At 35.6% G+C, this 22,758-nt stretch overlaps 1 protein-coding gene across 1 annotated transcript; it reads left to right on the forward strand.

The window, feature by feature from the left end:
* Positions 1–343: 343 nt before the first annotated feature.
* On the forward strand, positions 344–21,956 carry C4H1orf115 (chromosome 4 C1orf115 homolog). The gene is made up of 2 exons (XM_053709363.1): positions 344–1,098; positions 21,568–21,956. The coding sequence occupies exons 1-2, from the start codon at positions 418–420 to the stop codon at positions 21,688–21,690; spliced, it is 804 nt and encodes a 267-aa protein (XP_053565338.1). The 5' UTR covers positions 344–417; the 3' UTR covers positions 21,691–21,956.
* The last annotated feature ends 802 nt before the right edge of the window (positions 21,957–22,758 follow it).

The raw sequence follows: 22,758 nt of genomic DNA on the forward strand, positions 1-22,758 counted from the left end.
CTATTGAGTAGATCTTTACGACATTATTTCTGCAGCAGAAGACTGACTTTACTACTTTGTTGTACAATGGTGCCATTGTCATACATTAAACGGATAAAACATACAGGGTGGGCACATCCTGAGTCTATTGTAAATAAACCAATGCTTCTTTAATTAGGAACGAACACAATGAGCGGAGGCCCCCAGCTGCTCCAGAACAATGATCCGTGTTACAAGACCAGCGTGGGACAGAGCCTGTCGGACACTGGGGATTTGAGGAGCAGAGCTGTAATGCTTCATAGTCAACACTAGATGGCAACAGAGAGCACGAGCATTCCTATGGTAAAGGGAGCAAAGTCCAGTGTGTGTTTATTGGGAGTTATGTACGTGCTGAAGCCACAACCAGCTGATCAGGGAGAAGAGAGAATATAACGCAGTATGGCTGGGAGATATAAACTCAAAATCAGGAGGAAAAACAAGTACAAGAAGCTGCACCATAGTGATGCTCGGAAGTCTGTAATAGTGGAGGAATCACAGAGTTTCAACAGTAGACAGGAGACCATAGCAGACAAACGGGATGATCTAAACCAACAGGATATAAAGCCCCTGGGCACAGATCCTCTACAAGAGAGGAGCAAAGTGCCCCTAGGCACGCAGGGTACAGATCATATTAACGAGCAAAGTGAAGAGCCCCTGGGCACACAGGGCACAGATCCTCTTCACAAGTGGAGTAATGTGCCCCTAGGCACAGATCATATTAACGAGCAGAGTGAAGAGCCCCTGGGCACACAGGGCACAGACCCCCAGAACAAACAATCCCTAGACTCAGTGGACAAACAGAAAACAGATCCCAAGCTCACACAAAATAAAAGTTCCCCAAGCAGGCAGCAGAACACAAAAAGCAAAAACAAAAAGATCAAAGTCCCCTGGGGCAAAAAGAACAAATCACACCAGGACCAGAACAACAAACTCTCCAGCGACACAAAGGGTAACAGCAAAAAGGTGCACATTGCCCCCCTGCCTGATCGGTATGAGCCCCTGGAGGAGGGGGCTGAGGATGCAGAGTGCAGGGCTGAGAAGCAGTACAAGAGGAAACAGAAAGCAAAGAAATATGCAAAGGTGAGAGTATTATTAGAATTATTATCATTAGCAATTATTATTATTATATTGCATGGAATTAAAAATAATTGAAATGGACACAACACACCTCAGTATAACTTGACTTTCATTAGCCTATAATTACCTGAAAACTATAGACTTGCAATAAATAAGCAACTGCAATAAATCAGCAACTGCATGTTTTATATTTGACTTCTATGCCTTTTTGTCATGACAAACTGCAAGGATGGTGTACTACATAAATATAACTGAGTGACCACATCTATTAATATTACAAGTTAGTTTTGTAATTGAAGAGGCGCACATGAATGTCTTTGGTGTGCTTGAACATTTATCTAGCCTTAAAGGGATACTGAACCAAACTTTTTTTTTAATGATTCAGATAGAGCATGAACTTTTAAACAACTTTCTAATTTACTCAAATTATCAATTTTTCTTTGTTCTCTTGGTATCTTTATTTAAAAAAAAAGCAGGAATGTAAGCTTAGGAGCTGGCCATTTTTTGTTCAGAACCTGGGTAGTGCTTGCTGATTGGTGGCTAAATTAGAAAATTGCTTAAAATTGCATGTTCTATCTGAATCACGAAAGAAAGAAAAATTGGTTCAGAATCCCTTTAAGAACTTCAAGCAGATGCAAGGAACATTATTTTTAATTTTCTTGATGGAAAATATTTCATTTCACCACAAAAGCATTTTAAATTCAATTAAACTGTTTTTACACTTGTATTTGTTAAATAAAGTTTCCTTTAAATGTGATAACTGTATAATTGGTCATTTTAAAGGGACATTCTTATTTAAGACATGTTTTTTTTTAGTCAGATTATTTTATTTTTAAACAAAATTCTTTCTTTTACTATTTATTTAAATGGATTAAATATGGAGTCAAAGTCGGCCTATTGGAACACCCCCATTCTGGCCCAGACGATACAATCAGTAATTAGAATATGCACAAGTATTATATCAACAGTGCATATCACATATTCACAAGTCCAAAGCTTTATTGTAAATTTAGGTTACAAACAAACATATCAAAATGTTGGACAGGGTTTGATGCTAGCTGATTTTACTTTTTTTTTCACAAGTCCAAAAATGTATTGTGAACTTTTGTCACAAAACAGACACGGCTGCTTATTATGCCTGTTGATTTAGCATATCCATGTATGCCTGCTTCTAATTGACTTGCCAGCTGTAGTCTCATCTGGATTGGCACGTTAGCAAAAATTGACTTTCTATTTACTTCCCTTTTAGATTTTAATTGCATTGCAAAATAAACTAATTTGTTTAAAAATAAAATGCTCTAAAGAAATAGAACATTTTATTTTTACTCCAGATTGTCGCTTTAATCATGCATGCAACCTGGTGCTGATATTGCAGTAAACAGCGTCTGTGTATTGTCAGCCTGCACATGTTCTGTATAGTGGTGATGATTCTGTAAGGAAGCAGTAAACTGTTGTGCTGTTCCACTAACCGAAGAACTTTGCACAATATTTAGCAGTTTCCAGTTCACTGATATTTAAACGTTAGTAATGAGCAAACTTGCGCTTTTTTGGAAATTCTATATCTCCCCGCACTAAATAGCCAGGCATTGTTTTCTTTTTTTTTTTTAAATGATATTGAGCAAATGTTGTGAACATAATAGATAGTACAGATAGTGTGCTGTAAAATTGTCTTCCCCATAAATTTGTTTCCAATGACTTGTAATACCAGCTGCAGATTATGTTCCCCTTTGTTTATTTTTGTTTAAGAAATAGCTATTGTTGTTCTCTGGAACCAAAGCCCATTAAGGGCCAGATTACGAGTGGAGAGCAAAATTGCGCTTTCGCAAGCGTGATATTTACGTTCCACTCATAATTGTGCACTGGTATTAGAAGTAACCCGCAAAGCAAACGCAACTTCGCCTTTGCATTGCATGGAAGTTTTGCACAAAAAAAGAGTCCATAGGCTCCAATGGGAGCCTCATTCTGATGCCGTCATATGCGGCATAGAAGCTTAGCGAGGAGGGTAAGACGCACAGAGATGGGCAGCAAATTGAATTGATATATATTTATATATATTAAATACCTGCATCAGACACAATCCCTAACCACAGAAAACACAGCAAGCCCACTGAAATAAGTGAGGAAAAATGCTTAGAGAACGAGCCCGTCTTCATTTTACGGAGTGTCTCAGATTGCAAAATGTTATAAGATTATGTTGCTTTGCCTCGAAAATAAAATCGCTGACCTAAAAGAAAGAATGTGCCCCATCAGCTGACAGAAATTCCTCCTGTGCACTAACACCATGTGATGTGCGTTTTGTGTTGGGTGAGAGAGAGGAAATGCAGAAAACTGCACACAATAGCAGCGTGTGAATGGTCCTTTTATGGGGTACTTGGAAATAAGTATATTAAAGGGACAGTTTACTCAAAAATTTTCTCCCCTTTAATTTGTTCCCAATGATCCACTTTACCTGCTGGAGTGTTTTAAATTGTTTACAAGTAGCTCCTTTACCCTTATATTGGCATTTGAAATTGTTAATTTAGCATGTGGTATCCCCACCTATTCTGAAAGTTTGTGGCCGCGCGTACCAGCTATAGATAAGCTTTGTAAACACAGCCAGCAGAAGAAATTACACTCCCAGTGTGATAAAGCAGAGATAAGGTAATAAAATGTTGATTTTCCATTGTTCTCTCAAAGTATTGGTGATTGTTTTAAGGACAGATATAAGATAAAGAAGCAGGTATATGTGCACAATGTGATAAAGTAATGAGATCTGATTATACCTACAAGCTCAACCCATTTTATTAGGTTGTGGCTTCAAAACACAAAATCAGAGCTTTAATATACAGAAATAAACATTAAAAAGCTAATTTTCATACATTTTTTACTCTGCAGTTGGTAAAAAAAGCAATTGTAAACACAAAAGTGTTATCTGAGTGTTAAGCAAATCCTAAAGGACCATTAAACTTGACATTTCATAAACGTAATACAATGTTTCATTATTGCAAGTGAAACATTATTGCAATATAAATTTATTATTTTGATGCCTTTTGCTGTAAAATACATCTAAAAATTGTGCTTGTTTCACTTTCTCCCAGGGAGGTTTGGGTTAATACTTTTAGACAATTTATGTAAGCTTTTGTTTACTTCACCCTCCCCCCCTAAGATTCTCACAGTCACTTGTTTGTAATAGGTGGATTATCAGTTTTGCATCAACAATTATGATAGGAGAAGCATTTTTTGCAATAGTAACTAAGTTGAATCAGTGCTAAACCACATTAAAGGAACACTGTAAGTAGAACTGATCGCGCTCTTTTTCGTTTTTTAAACCTTTCCAAACATATTTGTCATAGCATGTCTTTTTCAGTTCCCTACCTGATTTCTGCAATCTTTTTTTGTTTCCGAACCCACTCCATGGGTAGCTGAGGCTCCTAGCCAATCCGCTGTGCAAACCGCAGTTTGAAGATGGCGGCTGAAATCTCAGTTGCGCATGCGCGACATTGTGCAACGTCATCCACAACAATAGCATCTATTGCTATTGACAATGCGCATGCGTTATACCCTATGATGTCCAGGAATTTGCGGCGTCAGTAACACACACTGCGCAAGCGCTATTTGGTCTCGGTTTGGTGCGCATGCGATTGTCTACCTATTAATATTATTATTACATGCGAAAGCGGAGAAAACTATTGGTTGAGAGTTATATACACGTAGAGGCTAAAAAAGTGGGCTGGATTAGATGACGTTATAGACGAAAATTAAAAAACAGAATTAAAAGTTTCTGATGCTTCGTTTTGAATGAATTTGAGGTTGCTAATTTTTATTACATCCAAGTGATCGTAAATATGTGTTTTAATATACCAAAAAAAGATAAAAGTTTGTAATCCTTTAAGGGAAGAGATAAGGCCAGGTTTCCCCAGTCTCTCTCAACTGCACATGTGCAAATTTTGTGCTATATATAAATATTAGTTTGTGATTGGTTAGCAAGCATTTTTTTGTTCTGCGGGACAGGTAAATTAGTTAAATAAATAAATAAACATAAAACTATATGCTCATTTGACAAAATAAAGCTACATTTTTTTTTTTATAATTTAGTAAGTGAGAAATAGCCCTGTAAATGTTTTTAGAATTTGGATTGTGATCAGTAAAACATGACTGGCACATGTTAAAGGACCAGTAAATACAGTAGATTTGCACAATCAACAAATGCATGATAAAAAGACAATGCAATAGCACTTAGTCTGTGAATGAGGAGTTGATTTTTTTCTGACAAATTTCAGTTATGTCTCTTTCCACTCTTCCTGTATCATGTGACAGCCATCAGCCAATCATAAATGCATATACATATATATATAGTGTGAATTCTTGCACATGCTAAGTAGGAGCTGGGGACTCAAAAAGTATAAATAGAAAAAGACTGCACACATTTTGTTAATGGAAGTAAATTGGAAAGATGTTAAAAATTGTCTGTTCTATCTGAATCATCAAAGTTTAATTTTGACTTGAGGTTCCCTTTAAGTACAGGGACATTTCTCAACAATCCGTTAATGTAAAGTGGTGCAGGTAATAAAAATGACTGATTGTAAATGCATTGACATTGGAAAGGTCTCATCGGCAGCAACATGCAGATAATTATCAAACGGCTAGATTACGAGTTTTGCGTTATGAGCGGTGCGGTACTAACTTGCAAGTTATTTGCACCGCTCACCTTCCTACAGCGCTGCTATTACAGGTTTGCAAAAACCCGGCATTAGCAGCCAAAAAGTGAGCGTAGAGCAAAATTGAGCTCCATACCACACTCCAATACCAGCGCTGCGGTAAGCTGGTTTTATGTGCTCATGCACGATTTCCCCATAGACATCAATAGGGAGAGCCGGCTGAAAAAAAGTCTAACACCTGCAAAAAAGCAGCGTAAAGCTCCGTAACACAGCCCTATTGATTCCTATGGGGAAAGAAAAGTTATGTTTACACCTAACACCCTAACATGAACCCCGAGTCTAAACATCCCTAATCTTACACTTATTAACCCCTAATCTGCCGCCCCAGACATAGCCGACACCTACATTATACTTTATACATTATACATCGCCAACACCTACATAATGTTATTAACCCCTAATCTCCCGCCCCCATGTCGCCGCAACCTACCTACACTTATTAACCCCTAATCTGCCGCCCCCAACATCGCTGCCACTATACTAAATTTATTAACCCCTAAACCTAACCCTAAGTCTAACCCTAACCCTAACACCCACTAACTTTAATGTAATTAAAATAAATCTAAATAAAACCTACTATTAATAACTAAATTATTCCTATTTAAAACTAAATACTTACCTGTAAAATAAACCCTAAGATAGCTACAATATAACTAATAGTTAAATTGTAGCTAGCTTAGGTTTTATTTTTATTTCACAGGCAAGTTTGTATTTATTTTAACTAGGTAGATTAGTTAGTAAATAGTTATTAAAAAACAAACACTAAATTACTCAAAATAAAAAAAGAAATTATCAGATATTTAAACTAGTTACACCTAATCTAATAGCCCTATCAAAATAACCCCCCCCCAAATAGAAAAAACCCTAGCCTAAACTAAACTACCAATAGCCCTTAAAAGGGCCTTTTGCAGGGCATTGCCCCAAATAAATCAGCTCTTTTACCTGTAAAAAAAAAATACAAACAACCCCCCAACAGTAAAACCCACCACCCACATAACCAACCCCCCAAATAAAATCCTAACTAAAAAACCTAAGCTCCCCATTGCCCTGAAAAGGGCATTTGTATGGGCATTGCCCTTAAAAGGGCATTTAGCTCTATTTCTGTTAAAACCCTAATCTAAAATAAAACACACCCAATAAACCCTTAGAAAAGCCTAACACTAACCCCTGAAGATCCATTTACAGTTTTTGAAGACCCGACATCCATCCTTAACGAAGCCGGCAGAAGTCCTCAACGAAGCAGCAGAAGTCTTCATCCAACCGGGCAGAAGTCTTCATCCAGACGGCATCTTCTATCTTCATCATAGAATTCTATCAGCCAATCGGAAATTAAAGGGACGCCATCTTGGATGACATCATTTAAAGGAGAATTCATTGTTCAAGAAGACGTCGATTGAAGAGGATGCTCCGCGCCGGATGTCTTGAAAATGGACCCGCTCCGCGCCGGATGGATGAAGATAGAAGATGCCATCTGGATGAAGACTTCTGCCCGGTTGGATGAAGACTTCTGCCGCTTCGTTGAGGATGGATGTCGGGTCTTCAAAAACTGTAAGTGCATCTTCGGGGGTTAGTGTTAGGCTTTTTTAAGGGTTTATTGGGTGGGTTTTATTTTTAGCTTAGGGTTTGGGCGGAACAAGAGCTAAAAAACCTTTTAAGGGCAATGCCCATACAAATGCCCTTTTCAGGGCAATGGGGAGCTTAGGTGTTTAGATAGGGTTTTATTTGGGGGGTTGGTTGTGTGGGTGGTGGGTTTTACTGTTGGGGCGTGTTTGTATTTTTTTTTTTACAGGTAAAAGAGCTGATTTCTTTGGGGCAATGCCCTGCAAAAGGCCATTTTAAGGGCTAATGGCAGTTTAGTTTAGGTTAGGTTTTTTTTTTTATTTTGGAGGGGCTTTTTTATTTTGATAGGGCTATTAAATTAGATGTAATTAGTTTAAATTTTTGATAATTTATTTTTTATTTTGTGTAATTTAGTGTTTTTTTTTGTTTTTTTTTGTAATTTAGTTAATTGTATTTAATAAATGTAATTTATTTAATTATAGTGTAAGGTTAGGTGTTAGTGTAACTCAGGTCAGGTTTTATTTTACAGGTAACTTTGCATTTATTTTAACTAGGTAGCTTGTAAATAGTTAATAACTATTTACTAACTAGTCTACCTAGTTAAATAAATACAAAGTTAGCTGTGAAATAAAAATAAAACCTAAGATAGATACAATGTTACTATTAGTTATATTGTAGCTAGCTTAGGGTTTATTTTACAGGTAAGTATTTAGTTTTAAATAGGAATTATTTAGTTATTATTAGTAAGTTTTATTTAGACTATTTTAATTACATTAAAGTTACTGGGTGTTAGGGTTAAGGGTTAATAACTTTAGTATAGTTGCAGCAACGTTGGGGGCAGAAGATTAGGGGTTAATAAATGTAGGTAGATGGTGGCGATGTTAGGGTTGGCAGATTAGGGGTTAATAATATTTAACTAGTGTTTATGATGCGGGAGTGCAACGGTTTAGGGGTTAATTTGTTTATTCCAGTGGCGGCGATGTCGGGAGCGGCAGATTAGGGGTTAATAATTTTATTTTAGTGTTTGCGATGCGGGAGGGCCTCGGTTTAGGGGCTAATAGGTATTTTATGGGTGTTAGTGTACTTTTTAGCACTTTAGTTATGAGTTTTATGTTACGGCGTTGTAGCATAAAACTCATAACTACTGACTTTCAGTTTACGGTACGAATCTTGTAGTTTTAGGCTGTACCGCTCACTTTTTGGCCTCCCAGGCAAACTCGTAATACCGGCACAAAGGAAGTCCCATTGAAAAGGATTTTTTGAAAGCTGCGGTAGTTACGTTGCGTTACTGCCAAAAAAGTGTGCGGTACAGCTATACCTGCAAGACTCGTAATACCAGCGGTAGTGAAAAAGAGCCATAATGCTGCTTTTTCACTCATACCTCAAAACTCGTAATCTAGCCGAAATTTAGGAATACTAGGCTCACACTAATTGGATGAGCACAGCATTTCACAAAAAAATTTATATTAAAAAAATCCTTACTAATTTTAATCTCACAGCAAAAATAAAATCAACCACTTTTATTTAATGCTGTTTTTAAAACAACATAAAAGAGATATAAAGTCATAAGCAATCAATGCTCATAATCATTACATCTCCAACATGCTTTATGCTTTTGTCCCTGAATAAGGTGTGGCATTTTATAAAAGCAATAACATGTAACATAAAATGTTTTTTTTAACAAATACAAATGGTAATTTGGTAGGTTAATAAAAGGACTTGTATTATTTAAAACAAAATATTAGTTTGCTTTGTATGTCCTTTAAAAGGGACACTTTGAATGAGGTTAGTGGCATGCCCATTGACCTATAGGCATGCGGCCTGCATATGGGGGGGGGGGAAGTATTTCATAGTGACTAAAAGTAAAGTAAATTTTGTAATGCACATATATTGCAGATTTTGAGAAAACATTATATACAAACAATTTAATAGGATAACTTACTAAGGCTTGCAGCTAACATTGCATTAAAAAAGTTGCTGCAAGAACACAATTTCAAATATGTTGGGCTCTTTTTCCCCATTGAGATGTTGATTTCTGCTGTTGCTGTTTACGTAGCTTTTCTTTATCCAATACTTCAGTATTGAAACTTTTAATAAAAGGTAGAGAGACAAGAGAGTAGTTGTAGCCTCTGATAATTTTTAAAGGGCTCATTTATGAAGCTGCATTTGCACATGTGAACCTGCAACTGCAATTTTATAAACATCAGACATACGGCTGCTTCCTAACCTGCCTGACACTGTAGAGTTGGCTGATTAAAATCACTCAGGACTGTTTAGACTGAGTGATTGATAGCCATTAGCGCAAGAACAGAGGGATGGATTGCACAAGATGGGTCTTGTGCTGTCTTATATTTCCTGAGACGATGCTGCATCACTGATGGTGCTTGTGGGCCAATGGGAACTTGTCTGCCCATAGCTTTTTAAATACTGTCTATCTCTGCCCACAGACTGCACAACCGTTCCCAAATCACTCACTAAACATCACTCTCCCCTGCATGTTTTGGCTCCACCCACATAGCTCACATGACTCCACCCTTAAAAATCCCTAACTCAGTCTACACCTCCCGCTTCAAGAGGACATACAGGACATTTATAAAAATATGCACTGTTGTCAAGTGTGCTTTAATCGGTTCTATGTGTGTTGCCTGTCTCAGACATACTGCAAAAGGGAAAAGACGTTTGATTTATGTACAAAGCAAGCTAAAAAGGAAATGACATTTGATGTATAACCAAAACTAATGTGGAGCCAAAACAAACCCCTGGGACTAAACATTTATGTAATAACGGAACTCATCTGCTTGAACAATCCTTTTGTGCTCTGACAAACAGGATTAAATATAACTTCATTCAGTGCTATAATGTGACATTACTATGTTTAATTATACAAAGCTGTTTACAGTGACATAAATGTGAAAGTATACAATTCTCTATTGTGTTTCTTTATTGACTATAGGATAGATTAGGAGTGGAGTGTTACTTAGCGCCAAACTCGCGTGCAAACCCGATCGAGTATTCTTCATTTGCGCTAACCCAACATGAAAATATGAATATTTCATATTCCATTGTTCTTCACATAGCAGAATATATTGTATTTATTTATAAATACATATATATATATATATATATATAGTATTTTGGTACAATATATATCTATACCTATATATATATATATATATATATATATGATTATATATAGGTGTAGATTTATACAGAGATGTAAAGGAATATCTATTTATAAATACATACAGCATATTCTGCTATGTGCAGAACATTGGAATGTGACATATTTACAGTAAATACACAGTATACGAATACTGCATAAATATGTTTTTACATGTTTTCATCTTCTTAACTGCAAAGAGCTCCAATGCACTTATATATGTGTGTACATATGTATTTGTGTTTATATGTGTATATATGTCTGTAAATACATATATACACATGTACATTTGACATAAATACATATGTACACACATATATACATTTATATCTACATATATATACAGATTTAGAGAAGTATATGTATGTATTTCTATGTTAAAGCCATTTCGCTGCCTTTTTTTTCTAACACCTGAGACCTCATATCTTTGAGCCCTTATAACTTTTGTGTGCAATATTTTTTTTAAAATATTTATTTTTGCTGTCTTTTTGTACCCTCCTTTGTTGCCAGTAACACACATAATAATGCATGTGCAGTGTCACTTCTTTCTGGGACATATTTTTAATGCACATGGACATAAGAAGTCTTTAAAATTCGAGAGACTTTAAAACAACTGCACATTTAAGCGTCCTTTATTTTTGTATAGATTTTACTGGACAGCCTGATACAATACTAGACTGTGTCATTGAATACTGGACATCTGGTGCAGTTAAGGGTGGGAAAGACACAGCCAGTGAGAAAATCAGGAAATGTGTACTTATGTATCCACCAGTAGCAGGCCTACTCAACAGAGGGCCCTGGTGCACTATTTTTTGGCCCCCAAAGGTAACTCATTAGTAAGCAATAGTCATAATATACTTGCTGCTCTGTATAACGATTTTGAAAAGATAGGTTGACAGAAATACAGACAGACAGATTGATAGATAGACAGATAGATAAACGGCTCCCTTGCATTAGGGTTACATACATTTTGCTCTTGCCTATGTATAGACTGGCTGTGACAGCCCCATTAATGCTAGATGGAACGTTGTATTTAAAGCAAAGATTAGCAGCAGAATAATATACAATTTTTTTTTTAAATCATATTACCGGTAGTTCTTTAAATATTGAAAAAATAAGTGGCAATATTTAGGCCCCATAAAGCAAAGTGTGCTGCCATGTTGTAACCTAAGTTTTCTTCTCTGCTGAGGCCAGTTAGGTATAGTTATACCTGGGACACTAAAGTGTGCAACCAATGATTTTGTTAAGTCTTGAGTCCACACCTTCACTTCTAACAGGAATTGGAAAGGGATGTGTCTCTTCACTACAAACTAACGCACAATTTGCTAACAAAAACACAGTTTAAATCATTTATTTTTTATGTAGATATTATGCAATATAGAGATTGATTGCTGATTTATACTGAACTACACACATATACAAATAATATAGTGTCCCTTTAAGAGAATGAGTGTATTTTAGTTATTTGGGCTAGTCGGAAATGCTGAAAGTATTCATCATAGACTACACCTGCCTTTTACATATGTCACTGATCTGAGAGGAAAACAGGAGCATCTAAATGCTTTGAGAATCACGGAATGCAGGAAAACTCGCTCAGCAGCACACAATTGTTTCTGACAACATCGTGTCATTAGTCTGTGAACTTCTTGTTTCTTATCGTTTGCCTCTTAAAGGGACAGAAAGGTTAAAGGGACATGCAACCCACATTTTTTCTTTCATGATTTAGAAAGAGCATGCAATTTTAAACAACTTTCTAATTTACATCTATTATCTTATTTACTTCATTCTCTTGATATTCTTTGCTGAAAAGCATATCTAGATAGGTTCAGTAGCTGCTCATTGGTGTCTAAACATAGATGCCTCGTGATTGGCTCACCCATGTTCATTGCTATTTCTTCAACAAAGGATATCTAAAAAATAAATCAAATTAGATAATAGAAGTAAATTACAATCAGCCAGATTACGAGTTTTGCGTTATGAGCGGCTCAGTAATAACTTGCAAGTTATTTCCACCGCTCACCTTTAATAGCGCTGCTATTACAGGTTTTCCAAAAACCTGCGTTTGTGGGCAATATGGCAGCGTTGCTTTGAGCTTGTTTTACGTGCTCGTGCACGATTTACCCATAGACATCAATGGGGAGAGCCGGCTAAAAAAAAGCCTAACACCTGCAATAAAGGAGCGTAAAGCACCGTAACAAAGCCCCATTGATTCCTATGGGTAAAGAAAATTTATGTTTAAACCTAACACCCTAACATAAACCCTGAGTCTAAACACCCCTAATCTGCTGCCCCTGACATCGCCGACACCTACATTACACTTATTAACCCCTAATCTGCCACCCCTGACATCGCCGGCACCTACATTACACTTATTAACCCCTAATCTGCTACCCCCAATGTCGTTTCCATCTACATAAATTTATTAACCCCTAATCTGCCTCCCCCAATGTTGCCGCCACCACTATACTAAAGTTATTAACCCCTAAACCTCTGGCCTCCCACATCACTAACACTAAATAAATATATTAACCTCTAAACCTAACCCTAAGTCTAACCCTCTAACCCTAACCTTAACACCCCTAACTTTAATATAATTAAAATAAATCAAAATAAAACTTACTATTATTACCTAAATAATTCCTATTTAAAACTAAATACCTATAAAATAAACCCTAAGCTAGCTACAATATATCTAATAGTTACATTGTAGCTATCTTAGGTTTTATTTTTTATTTCACAGCTAAGTTTGTATTTATTTTAACTAGGTAGACTAGTTAGTAAATAGTTATTTACTAACTATCTAGTTAAAATAAATACAAATTTACCTGTAAAATAAAACCAAACCTAAGTTACACTAACACCTAACATTACACTAAAATTAAATAAATTACATTAATTAAATACAATTAACTAAATTACAAAAAAAAATAAACACTAAATTACACAAAATAAAAAAGAAATTATCAAATATTTAAACTAATTACACCTAATCTAATAGCCCTATCAAAATAAAAAAGCTCCCCCAAAATAAAAAAATAGCTGATTTCTTTGCGGCAATGCCCCGCAAAAGGCCCTTTTAAGGGCTATTGGCAGTTTAGTGTAGGCTAGGGTTTTTTATTTTGGGGGGGGCTTTTTTATTTTGATAGGGCTATTAGATTAGGTGTGATTAGTTTAAATATTTGATCATTTCTTTTTTATTTGTGTAATTTAGTTAATTGTATTTAATTAATGTAATTTATTTAATGTTAGTGTAATGTTAGGTGTTAGTGTAACTTAGGTTAGGTTTTATTTTACAGATAAATTTGTATTTATTTTAACTAGATAGTAAATAGTTAATAACTATTTACTAACTAGTTTACCTAGTTAAAATAAATACAAACTTATTGTATATTGTAGCTAGTTTAGGGTTTATTTTATAGGTAAGTATTTAGTTTTAAATAGGAATTATTTAGGTAATAATAGTAAGTTTTATTTCGATTTATTTTAATTATATTAAAGTTAGGGGTGTTAGGGTTAGACTTAAGGTTGGGGGTTAATATATTTATTTAGTGTTAGTGATGTGGGAGGCCAGAGGTTGAGGGGTTAATAACGTTAGTATAGTGGTGGCGGTGACGTTGGGGGTAGCATATTAGGGGTTAATAACTTTATGTAGGTGGCGATGACATTGGGGCAGCAGATTAGGGGTTAATAATATTTAACTAGTGTTTGCGATGCGGGAGTGCGGCGGTTTAGGGGTTAATATGTTTATTATAGTGGCGGCGATGTCCGGAGTGGCAGATTAGGGGTTAATAATTTTATTTTAGTGTTTGAGATGTGAGAGGGCCTCGGTTTAGGGGTTAATAGGTAGTTTATGGGTGTTAGTGTACTTTGTAACACTTTAGTTATGAGTTTTATGCTACAGCTTGTAGTTATAGGCTGTACCGCTCACTTTTTGGCCTCCCAGGCAAAACTCGTATTACTGGCGCTATGGAAGTCCCATTGAAAAAGGACTTTTTGAAAGGTGCGGTAATTAACATGCGTTACGGCCAAAACGGTGTGCGGTACAGTTTTACCTACAAGACTCGTAATAGCAGCAGTAGTGAAAAAGCAGCGTTATGAGCCATAACGCAAAAGTCGTAATCTTGCCGATAGTTATTTAAAATTGTATTCTCCACCTGGATCATGAAATAATTTTTTTGGGTTTAGTGTAACTTTAAATTAAAATGTGAATTTCAATTTTAAAGGGACAGTCTAGTCCAAAATAAACTTTCATGATTCAGAAAGAGATTGTAATTTTAAACAATTTTCCAATTTACTTTCATGTCCAATTTTGCTTTGTTCTCTTGGTATTCTTAGCTGAAAGCTAAACCTAGGAGGTTGATATGCTAATTTTTAAGCCCTTGAAGGCCGCCTCTTCTCTCAGGGCATTTTGACAGTTTTTCACCACTAGAGGGTGTTAGTTCACGTTTGTCATATAGATAACACTGTGCTCACGCACGTGGAGTTCCAGTGAGCCAGCTCTGAAAATAGATGTCTGTCAAAAGAACTGAAATAAGGGGGCAGTTTGCAGAGGCTTAGTTACAAGGTAATCACAGCGGTATGCAAAACTAGGGAATGGGTAATAAAGGGATTATCTATCTTTTCAAACAATAAAAATTCTGGTGTAGACTGTCCCTTTAAATAGAAGCAATATATTTCCATTAACAAAAATGCTTCTAGTAAAAGGTATTACTGTTTTTAATTGGCATATGCACATATCTTGTGAGAACTCATGTACCGGTATTCAAACACTATACTTTCTCAGAGAGGCTTGTATGACACAAATTAAGCCTTCACAGGCATAATACACACCACTGCCAGCATTCTGAGCCTGAATACTGGTGCACGTGCCCTCAAAGGATATGTGTGTATGCCACAGAAAAACAGTAATCATTTTCACTAAAAGCATTTTTGCTAATTGAAATATACGGCAAAAATACTTCTATTGAAAATTGAAATATACCCATGCACATTTTAATTTTGAACTTTCTATCCCTTTAATGTTAGAGTGAACACTTTTTCACTACTGCTGCTATTACAAGTCTTGTAGATATAGCTGTACCGCACACCTTTTTGGCCGTAACGCAACGTAACTAACTCACCTTTCAAAAAGTCCATTTTCAATGGGACTTCCATAGCGCCGGTATTACACGTTTTGCCTGGGAGGCCAAAAAATGAGCGGTACAGCCTATACCGACAAGATTCGTTCCGCCATCTAAAGTCAGTAGTTATGGGTTTTGCGCTACAAAGCTATAGCATAAAACTCATAACTAAAGTGTTACAAAGTACACTAACACCCATAAACTACCTATTAACCCCTAAACCGAGGCCCTCCTGCATCACAAACACTATAATAAAAATATTAACCCCTAATCTGCTGCTTCGGATATCGCCGCCACTATAATAAACATATTAACCCCTAAACCGCTGCACTCCCGCATCGCAAACACTAGTTAAATATTATTAACCCCTAATCTGCTGCCCCCAACGTCACCGCCGCCACTATACTAAAGTTATTAACCCCTAAACCTAACCCTAAGTCTAACCCTAACCCTAACACCCCTAACTTAAATATAATTAAAATAAATAAAAATAAAAATTACTATCATTACCTAGCTAATTCCTATTTAAAACGAAATACTTACCTATAAAATAAACCCTAAGCTAGCTACAATATAACTAATAGTTACATTGTAGCTATCTTAGGTTTTATTTTTATTTCACAGCTAAGTTTGTATTTATTTTAACTAGGTAGAATATTTAGTAAATAGTTATTAACTATGTACTTACTACCTAGTAAAAATAAATACAAATTTATTTGTAAAATAAAACCTAACCTGTCTTACACTAACACCTAACTTTACACTACAATTAAATAAATTACATTAAATACAATTAACTAAATTACAAAAAAAAATAAACACTAAATTACAAAAAGAAATGATCAAATATTTAAACTTATTACACCTAATCAAATAGCCCTATCAAAATAAAAAGGCCCCCCAAAATAAAAAACCCCTAGCATAAACTAAACTGCCAATAGCCCTTAAAAGGGCCTTTTGCAGGGCATTGCCTCAAAGAAATCAGCTCTTTTACCTGTAAAAAAAAAAATACAAACAACCCCCAACAGTAAAACCCACCACCCTCACAACCAACCCCTCCAAAAAAAACCTACCTAAAAATCCTAAGCTCTCCATTGCCCTGAAAAGGGCATTTGGATGGGCATTGCCCTTAAAAGGGCATTTAGCTCTTTTTCGGTGCTCAAAGTCCCTAAGCTAAAAATAACCCCCGAAGATCCACTTACAGTTTTTGAAGACCGGACGTTTGTATAGGTAACCAACCAGTATCCTTACCGGAGATCTATCCAGACATTGCACTATTTTGATCTTCTGAGATTGTCTCTTCTGTTAGTGTATTCATTATTTGCACTTTATATCTATTACATTGTATACCAATTGTATTATATGTATTTTTATAACATTGAATCCGATTGTATTGTATTTTATCTGAACAGTTTTTGACCTGACGTAATATTATATGTGAGAGGGACCAATCCTGAGTCACTCTTTTTTATTAAAACATTTTTTATATAAGTTTTTAATATAAATAAATTGTTTTAAGCATTTTGAAACTACCAGTTTCTATACTTATTTGCCTATATAGAAAGACCAACTGTAGGTGTTATATTATATATTATACATTATTAGATATACCATTGTCAATATCACCCTCCTTTTCAGTCAGCTTTGTTCCTGATTTATCCTGTTTTATATATACTTTAGCCAACTTTGGCGCTCCTGCCCCCTTATTTCAGTTCTTTTGACAGACTTGCATTTTAAAGGGAGAGTGGTAAAATACTGGCACTACATATGTCAACAGGTAGGAAAAAATGCCGCTAAACAATTTGGTATTGGTGCTGCCCCTTTAAATGAACTGGGATTAGAAAGAAAGAAAGAGAAAAATATAGGGACTTGATTAGCACTCCTTCCTGTCCTGTAATATATATTTAAAACATATCAACTTTATTAGTTATAATAAAATGTTAAGTAATTAATAATATCCACACTATATACAATACCCTACACCTAAAAACTAACGTGTTTCACCTCCCTGTTTCCTGGCCGATATCTGGAAGCATCAGCTTCAGGTGACAGAGGTGAAAACACGTAAGTATCTAAAATAAACTAATGTTATAGTAAATAAAGTGAAGGCAAACGTGTTTCAGCCGATTTCACTGCCTTTCTCAATGCCTGGTAGTATCAAAGTGGTCAAGCCGAAGCCTAATTTTAGCGCTCTTATGTATGCTATGAAAAGTGTCTTAGTCCAATCATTAGGGTTTATTTTTCACACACCCCTTTATTACGTATTGTTTCCTTGTATTCATTGGTGATTCAAGTGTCCAATCGAATCTTGTTTGAAGTTACACACCTTATTATCCTTCATTACTGATAGGTTCCTAAAAAATGTGGGATGGATTTGTCTCTGTCTTCGTTTGACAGTTTTACGATCACAGTACTTGCCTATTATTTGCCTATATAGAAAGACCAACTGTAGGTGTTATATTATATATTATACATTATTAGATATACCATTGTCAATATCACCCTCCTTTTCAGTCAGCTTTGTTCCTGATTTATCCTGTTTTATATATACTTTAGCCAACTTTGGCGCTCCTGCCCCCTTATTTCAGTTCTTTTGACAGACTTGCATTTTAGCCAATCAGTGCTGACTCCTAGGTAACTTCATGTGCGTGAGCTCAATGTTATCTATATGACACACATGAACTATCACCCTCTAGTGGTAAAAAACTGTCAAAATGCATTCACATAAGAGGCAGCCTTCAAGGTCTAATAAATTAGCATATGAACCTCCTAGGTTTAGCTTTCAACTAAGAATACCAAGAGAACAAAGCAAAATTGCTGATAAAAGTAAATTGGGAAGTTGTTTAAAATTACTCGCCCTATTTAAATTATGAAAGTTTCTTTTGGACTTGACTGTCCCTTTAAGTGTACTCAACACTGCTGCTCAGTAAAAATAACAAATGCTCTCAAAAACATTTGTCAGGTATAGATAAGAAAACAGCAAAAGGAGAGGGCGCAACAAAGTAAGCTGGTTAAAATCAAATAATATAATATGCGCAAGCTAAATAGCTTTATAATGTGTGGATGTCAGAATAGCAACATATGCAAAAAGACTCAATTAGAGATATATGTACTAATAGTATTTATTAATATAAATGCAAAATCAATACAATATAAATATATACAAATACTGTATATACAATCAGACAGCATGTGCACAAGCTCACAGGGTATACGTTTACTAGTCTGTGATTGGCTGATGTCTGTCATATGATACAGAGAGCCGGAAAGTGGGAGAAAAAATAAATTTGTCAGAAAAAAACTACTGCTTATTTTAAATACAGAGGTGTTATTACGTTGTCTTTTTATTATGCACATGTTATTTATGCAATCCTACTGCATTTAGTGGTCCTTTAACCAGAGCTCTGAAGTCTCGGCAATCAAACTAGCGTAAATCGCGATTGTGTTCAAGTGATTGTGCTTACTTTTAACTCGCAACACCAGCGGTAAGCCCATCAAGCTTAAACCCCTGCAATCAATGCCTTATCGCTTGCGTTAAATCGGTTGGGCTCCACTTGTAATTTTGCTCTTATTGTGCACATAAGGTTGTGGGGTCCAGTTTGAAGGGTGATGGGGAGTTATTTAACTATTTTTTTATGCAATAAATTAGGCTATAATTGGACTGGGTGCTCTACTTGGCTATACTTATGTCTAATTGGATGCTCTGCATGGCTATTCTTATTTTTAATTGGATGCGCCACGTAGTTATACTTGTTTATAATTGGATGCTCCATTTGGCTATAATATATATTTTTTGCATCCCAGACTTGTAATAAATTCCAGCAAAATACCAATTAGGCTTTTTCTTATCTTTAACTATGTAATAACCATTAACATGTTTGCATTACTAGGACACTAGTGAGATTTTTATATGGTGTATAAGATCTATATTTTCAGACAGGTTTTCTCCACAAAATACATTTTTTATAGTGAAAAAATGAGACGCTCTCATTCGTTAGAGAATGTTATTAAGATCGACTCTGAAAAGGTTTTTAACTCCAACACATGTGAAACACATAAGTACAGTACTGCTCTGGAGCCACAAAGAACTTCTGGTCAAACTGCAGCTCAGTCAGTCAGGTGGGTTATGCAACTACCACTTCTCATTGTGTCAGCAGCAGTTTCCAATTTGGACCAGCAGTTCTCTGCTACTCGCAAGTGATACTTTACCTATGTGTTTAACTACTTTGCAGGGGGTTAAACACATCGATGTGCAGAGTCAATAGTGCTAAAATGATATGCACTAATGCATAAAAGCATATAATGGCTCTTTAACTCTCTCATTGCATTGCCTTGATTGCCTGCATCATCGGTTAAAGGTTAAATCTGAGTCATACTGATATACAAATATTGGAAATTTCAGATTGTTTTGGCAACTGACTAGCTTTTTTCTTAAATAACATTTCTAGCAATCTTGTGTGATAATTACTGATTAAATAGGGTTGAAGGTTGTACAATTAGTTGATAAATGTAGCGTGTGCACAAACAGCAGTGATTACTCTTGGATGACATCATTCTCATCTCATCTAATATCAGAACTTTGTACAAAAATAATGGTATTGCCATTCAGGCTGTGAGTGTAACAAACATATTTAAATACCTTCTTAAATCAGAAGTGTAAATTATTAAAAGGACATCAAAGTCAACATTTTGTGTTCCGTATTACATACTGCATCTGAATAAGGGCCTTAAATGGCCACTAAAGTCAAATTAAAGTTTCATGATTCAGATAAAACATGCAATTTACAAAAATCCAATATACTGCCATTATCAAAATGTGCACATTCGTTTAGACATACACTTTCTGTGATTGGCTGATGGCTGTCACATGATACAGGTATTGGGAAAGTTGAATTTTAACTTTGAAATTTGCCAGAAAATATTCTAGTGCTCATTTTAAAGTGCTTATTGCATTGTCTTTTATTGGTGTATTTATAAATTATTTAATTATCCCTTAGGGCAAGTTACTGAGCTCTGTCTGTCCCCAGATAAGCGCTTCTCCTTTCTTTTTTTGTTCATGCAAATTACCTTGATGAATTTTGTCTTCTCAAGGGTGACGGGAGCAACTAGATATGGACTCCTAGCACACTGTATCTCAAAGGGACATTAAATATAGTAGCATTTCATAATCAACAAATGCCTTATAGAAAGAAAATGCAATATTTTTCTTTTTTACAAGTCTTTTGTGTATTGTATGGAGCGCAGCTGGTTCTTTGACAGTTCTGCTTCAAGGGACATGAAACCCAAATTTTTTATTTCATCATTCAGATGGAGAATACAATTTCAAACAACTTTCCAATTTACTTTTATTTTTTAATTTGCTTCCTTCTCTTGTTATCCTTTGCTGAAAGGTTTATATAGGCAAGCTCATGAGCAGCAGAGAACCTAGGTTCTAGCTGTTGATTGGTGGTTGCATATATATATATTAATTGTGATTTGCTCACCCATGTGTTCAGTTAGAAACCAGTAGTGGATTGCTGCCCCTTCAACAAATGATACCAAGAGAATGAAACAGATTAGATAATAGAAGTACATTAAAAAGTTGTTTAAAATGGTATTCTCTATCTGAATCATGAAATAAATTTGGGTTTCATGTGCCTTTCACAGGCTGTCAACAAAAAAATTCTGAAAGACAAGAGCTCAAGCGCAACTCCAATTCAAGAGTTTAATTTCATACAAATATCTCTTCTCTCACACAGTGGTAATACACTCACATAAATCACAATGGCATTAGCAGTAAGAATAGACCACAGATACCGTCTGTAGTTGTCCCTTTGTGACTCGGCGCTGTACCTCCAATACCGGTCCCATTTCCTCTGCTAAAGGATCCTAGGGATTAGCATTTTGTATTCAATGCCTGTACCCACCAATAACCATTTGCTTTTTGTCTTTGCAGAACGTTGGTAAAGCTATGTTGACTGGATGCCGCTACATGTTGATTGGATTTCAGCAACTGGCAAATGCATATGCAGCTCCTTTCGGTGCAACCACTATTGTTTTATCAACAATGGCTCGTTAACCTCCGCTTTAGATTGGGTCCCAGCATTTCAACTAAAATAACTACCTTAAATCATAAACATCAGTGTTTTCAGGGCTTCTGAGAAGGCCATTGTAATGTAACATCAGTGCAGAATCTGTGAATTTTATTTAAAGCCTATTAAACCAGTCAGTGTGACCTACTGGATCCCGGTGAAAAAAACAAAGCTAAACAGAATGCCTAACTACAAAATCAAAGAAGAAGTATTTTTCCAGCCACCAGTTGAATTTAAAAAAGACCTTTATTCATTTCTTACAGGGTCCATCATATCAACAACGTTTCAAACCTATGCCAGGTTCTTAATCATGATTAAGAACCTGGCATAGGTTTGAAACGTTGTTGATATGATGGACCCTGTAAGAAATGAATAAAGGTCTTTTTTAAATTCAACTGGTGGCTGGAAAAATACTTCTTCTTGGATATACATTGGGGTCTGGCTAACCCTTTTCCCGTGCCCCACAAGGAAAATAGGTGCTGTCTTTCATTATCATATTAACTACAAAATCAAACACTATTTATTTCCTCCTGCAGAAATTATATGTGGGACGTACACAATCCAAAGCAAAAATGTGAAGAAATGTGATAATTAAAGATATGGGTATGTTGTTGCAAATCTAAAGGGAAAAAATAAGTAATTTATAATTAACAAATTTATGTGGATGATGACAGCAGCAGGAATGGTATCTGTTTTTAAGTCTAGTTTGCAACTACTACCCGTTGGTTTTATGAATTTTATATTTTAAACTTTATGGTTGTTGGTATATATTTGTCCTCCAGTAAAGTTTTATTTTTTGTTGGTAAATTATAATCCCTACTCATTTTCATTGTATTTGTGGGTTGTGAAATCTGTCTTGTTTCTGTGATGACATTTATAGTATTTTATAGGCTTTTTCACAATGATACAGTTTCATTATATACGGCCACATAAGAGATACAATGACTGAACCAGAAAATGAAGTAAAAACTGCCTCATATATAAACAAATATGTGCAGGATGTGGGAGTTTTCCTGTCTGTTGGGAATACGCTATGTGTCCCCACCTGTTTCCAC

The sequence above is a fragment of the Bombina bombina genome, chromosome 4, assembly GCF_027579735.1.
Source record: "Bombina bombina isolate aBomBom1 chromosome 4, aBomBom1.pri, whole genome shotgun sequence".
Lineage (NCBI taxonomy): Eukaryota > Metazoa > Chordata > Amphibia > Anura > Bombinatoridae > Bombina > Bombina bombina.

Bases quoted from the DNA above. Each gene is read 5' to 3' on its own strand.
- C4H1orf115 (XM_053709363.1), top strand. From the start codon at position 418: ATGGCTGGGAGATATAAACTCAAAATCAGGAGGAAAAACAAGTACAAG. The intron at 1,099-21,567 runs GTGAGAGTATTA...TTGTCTTTGCAG, and splicing joins AAGCAAAGAAATATGCAAAG to AACGTTGGTAAAGCTATGTT.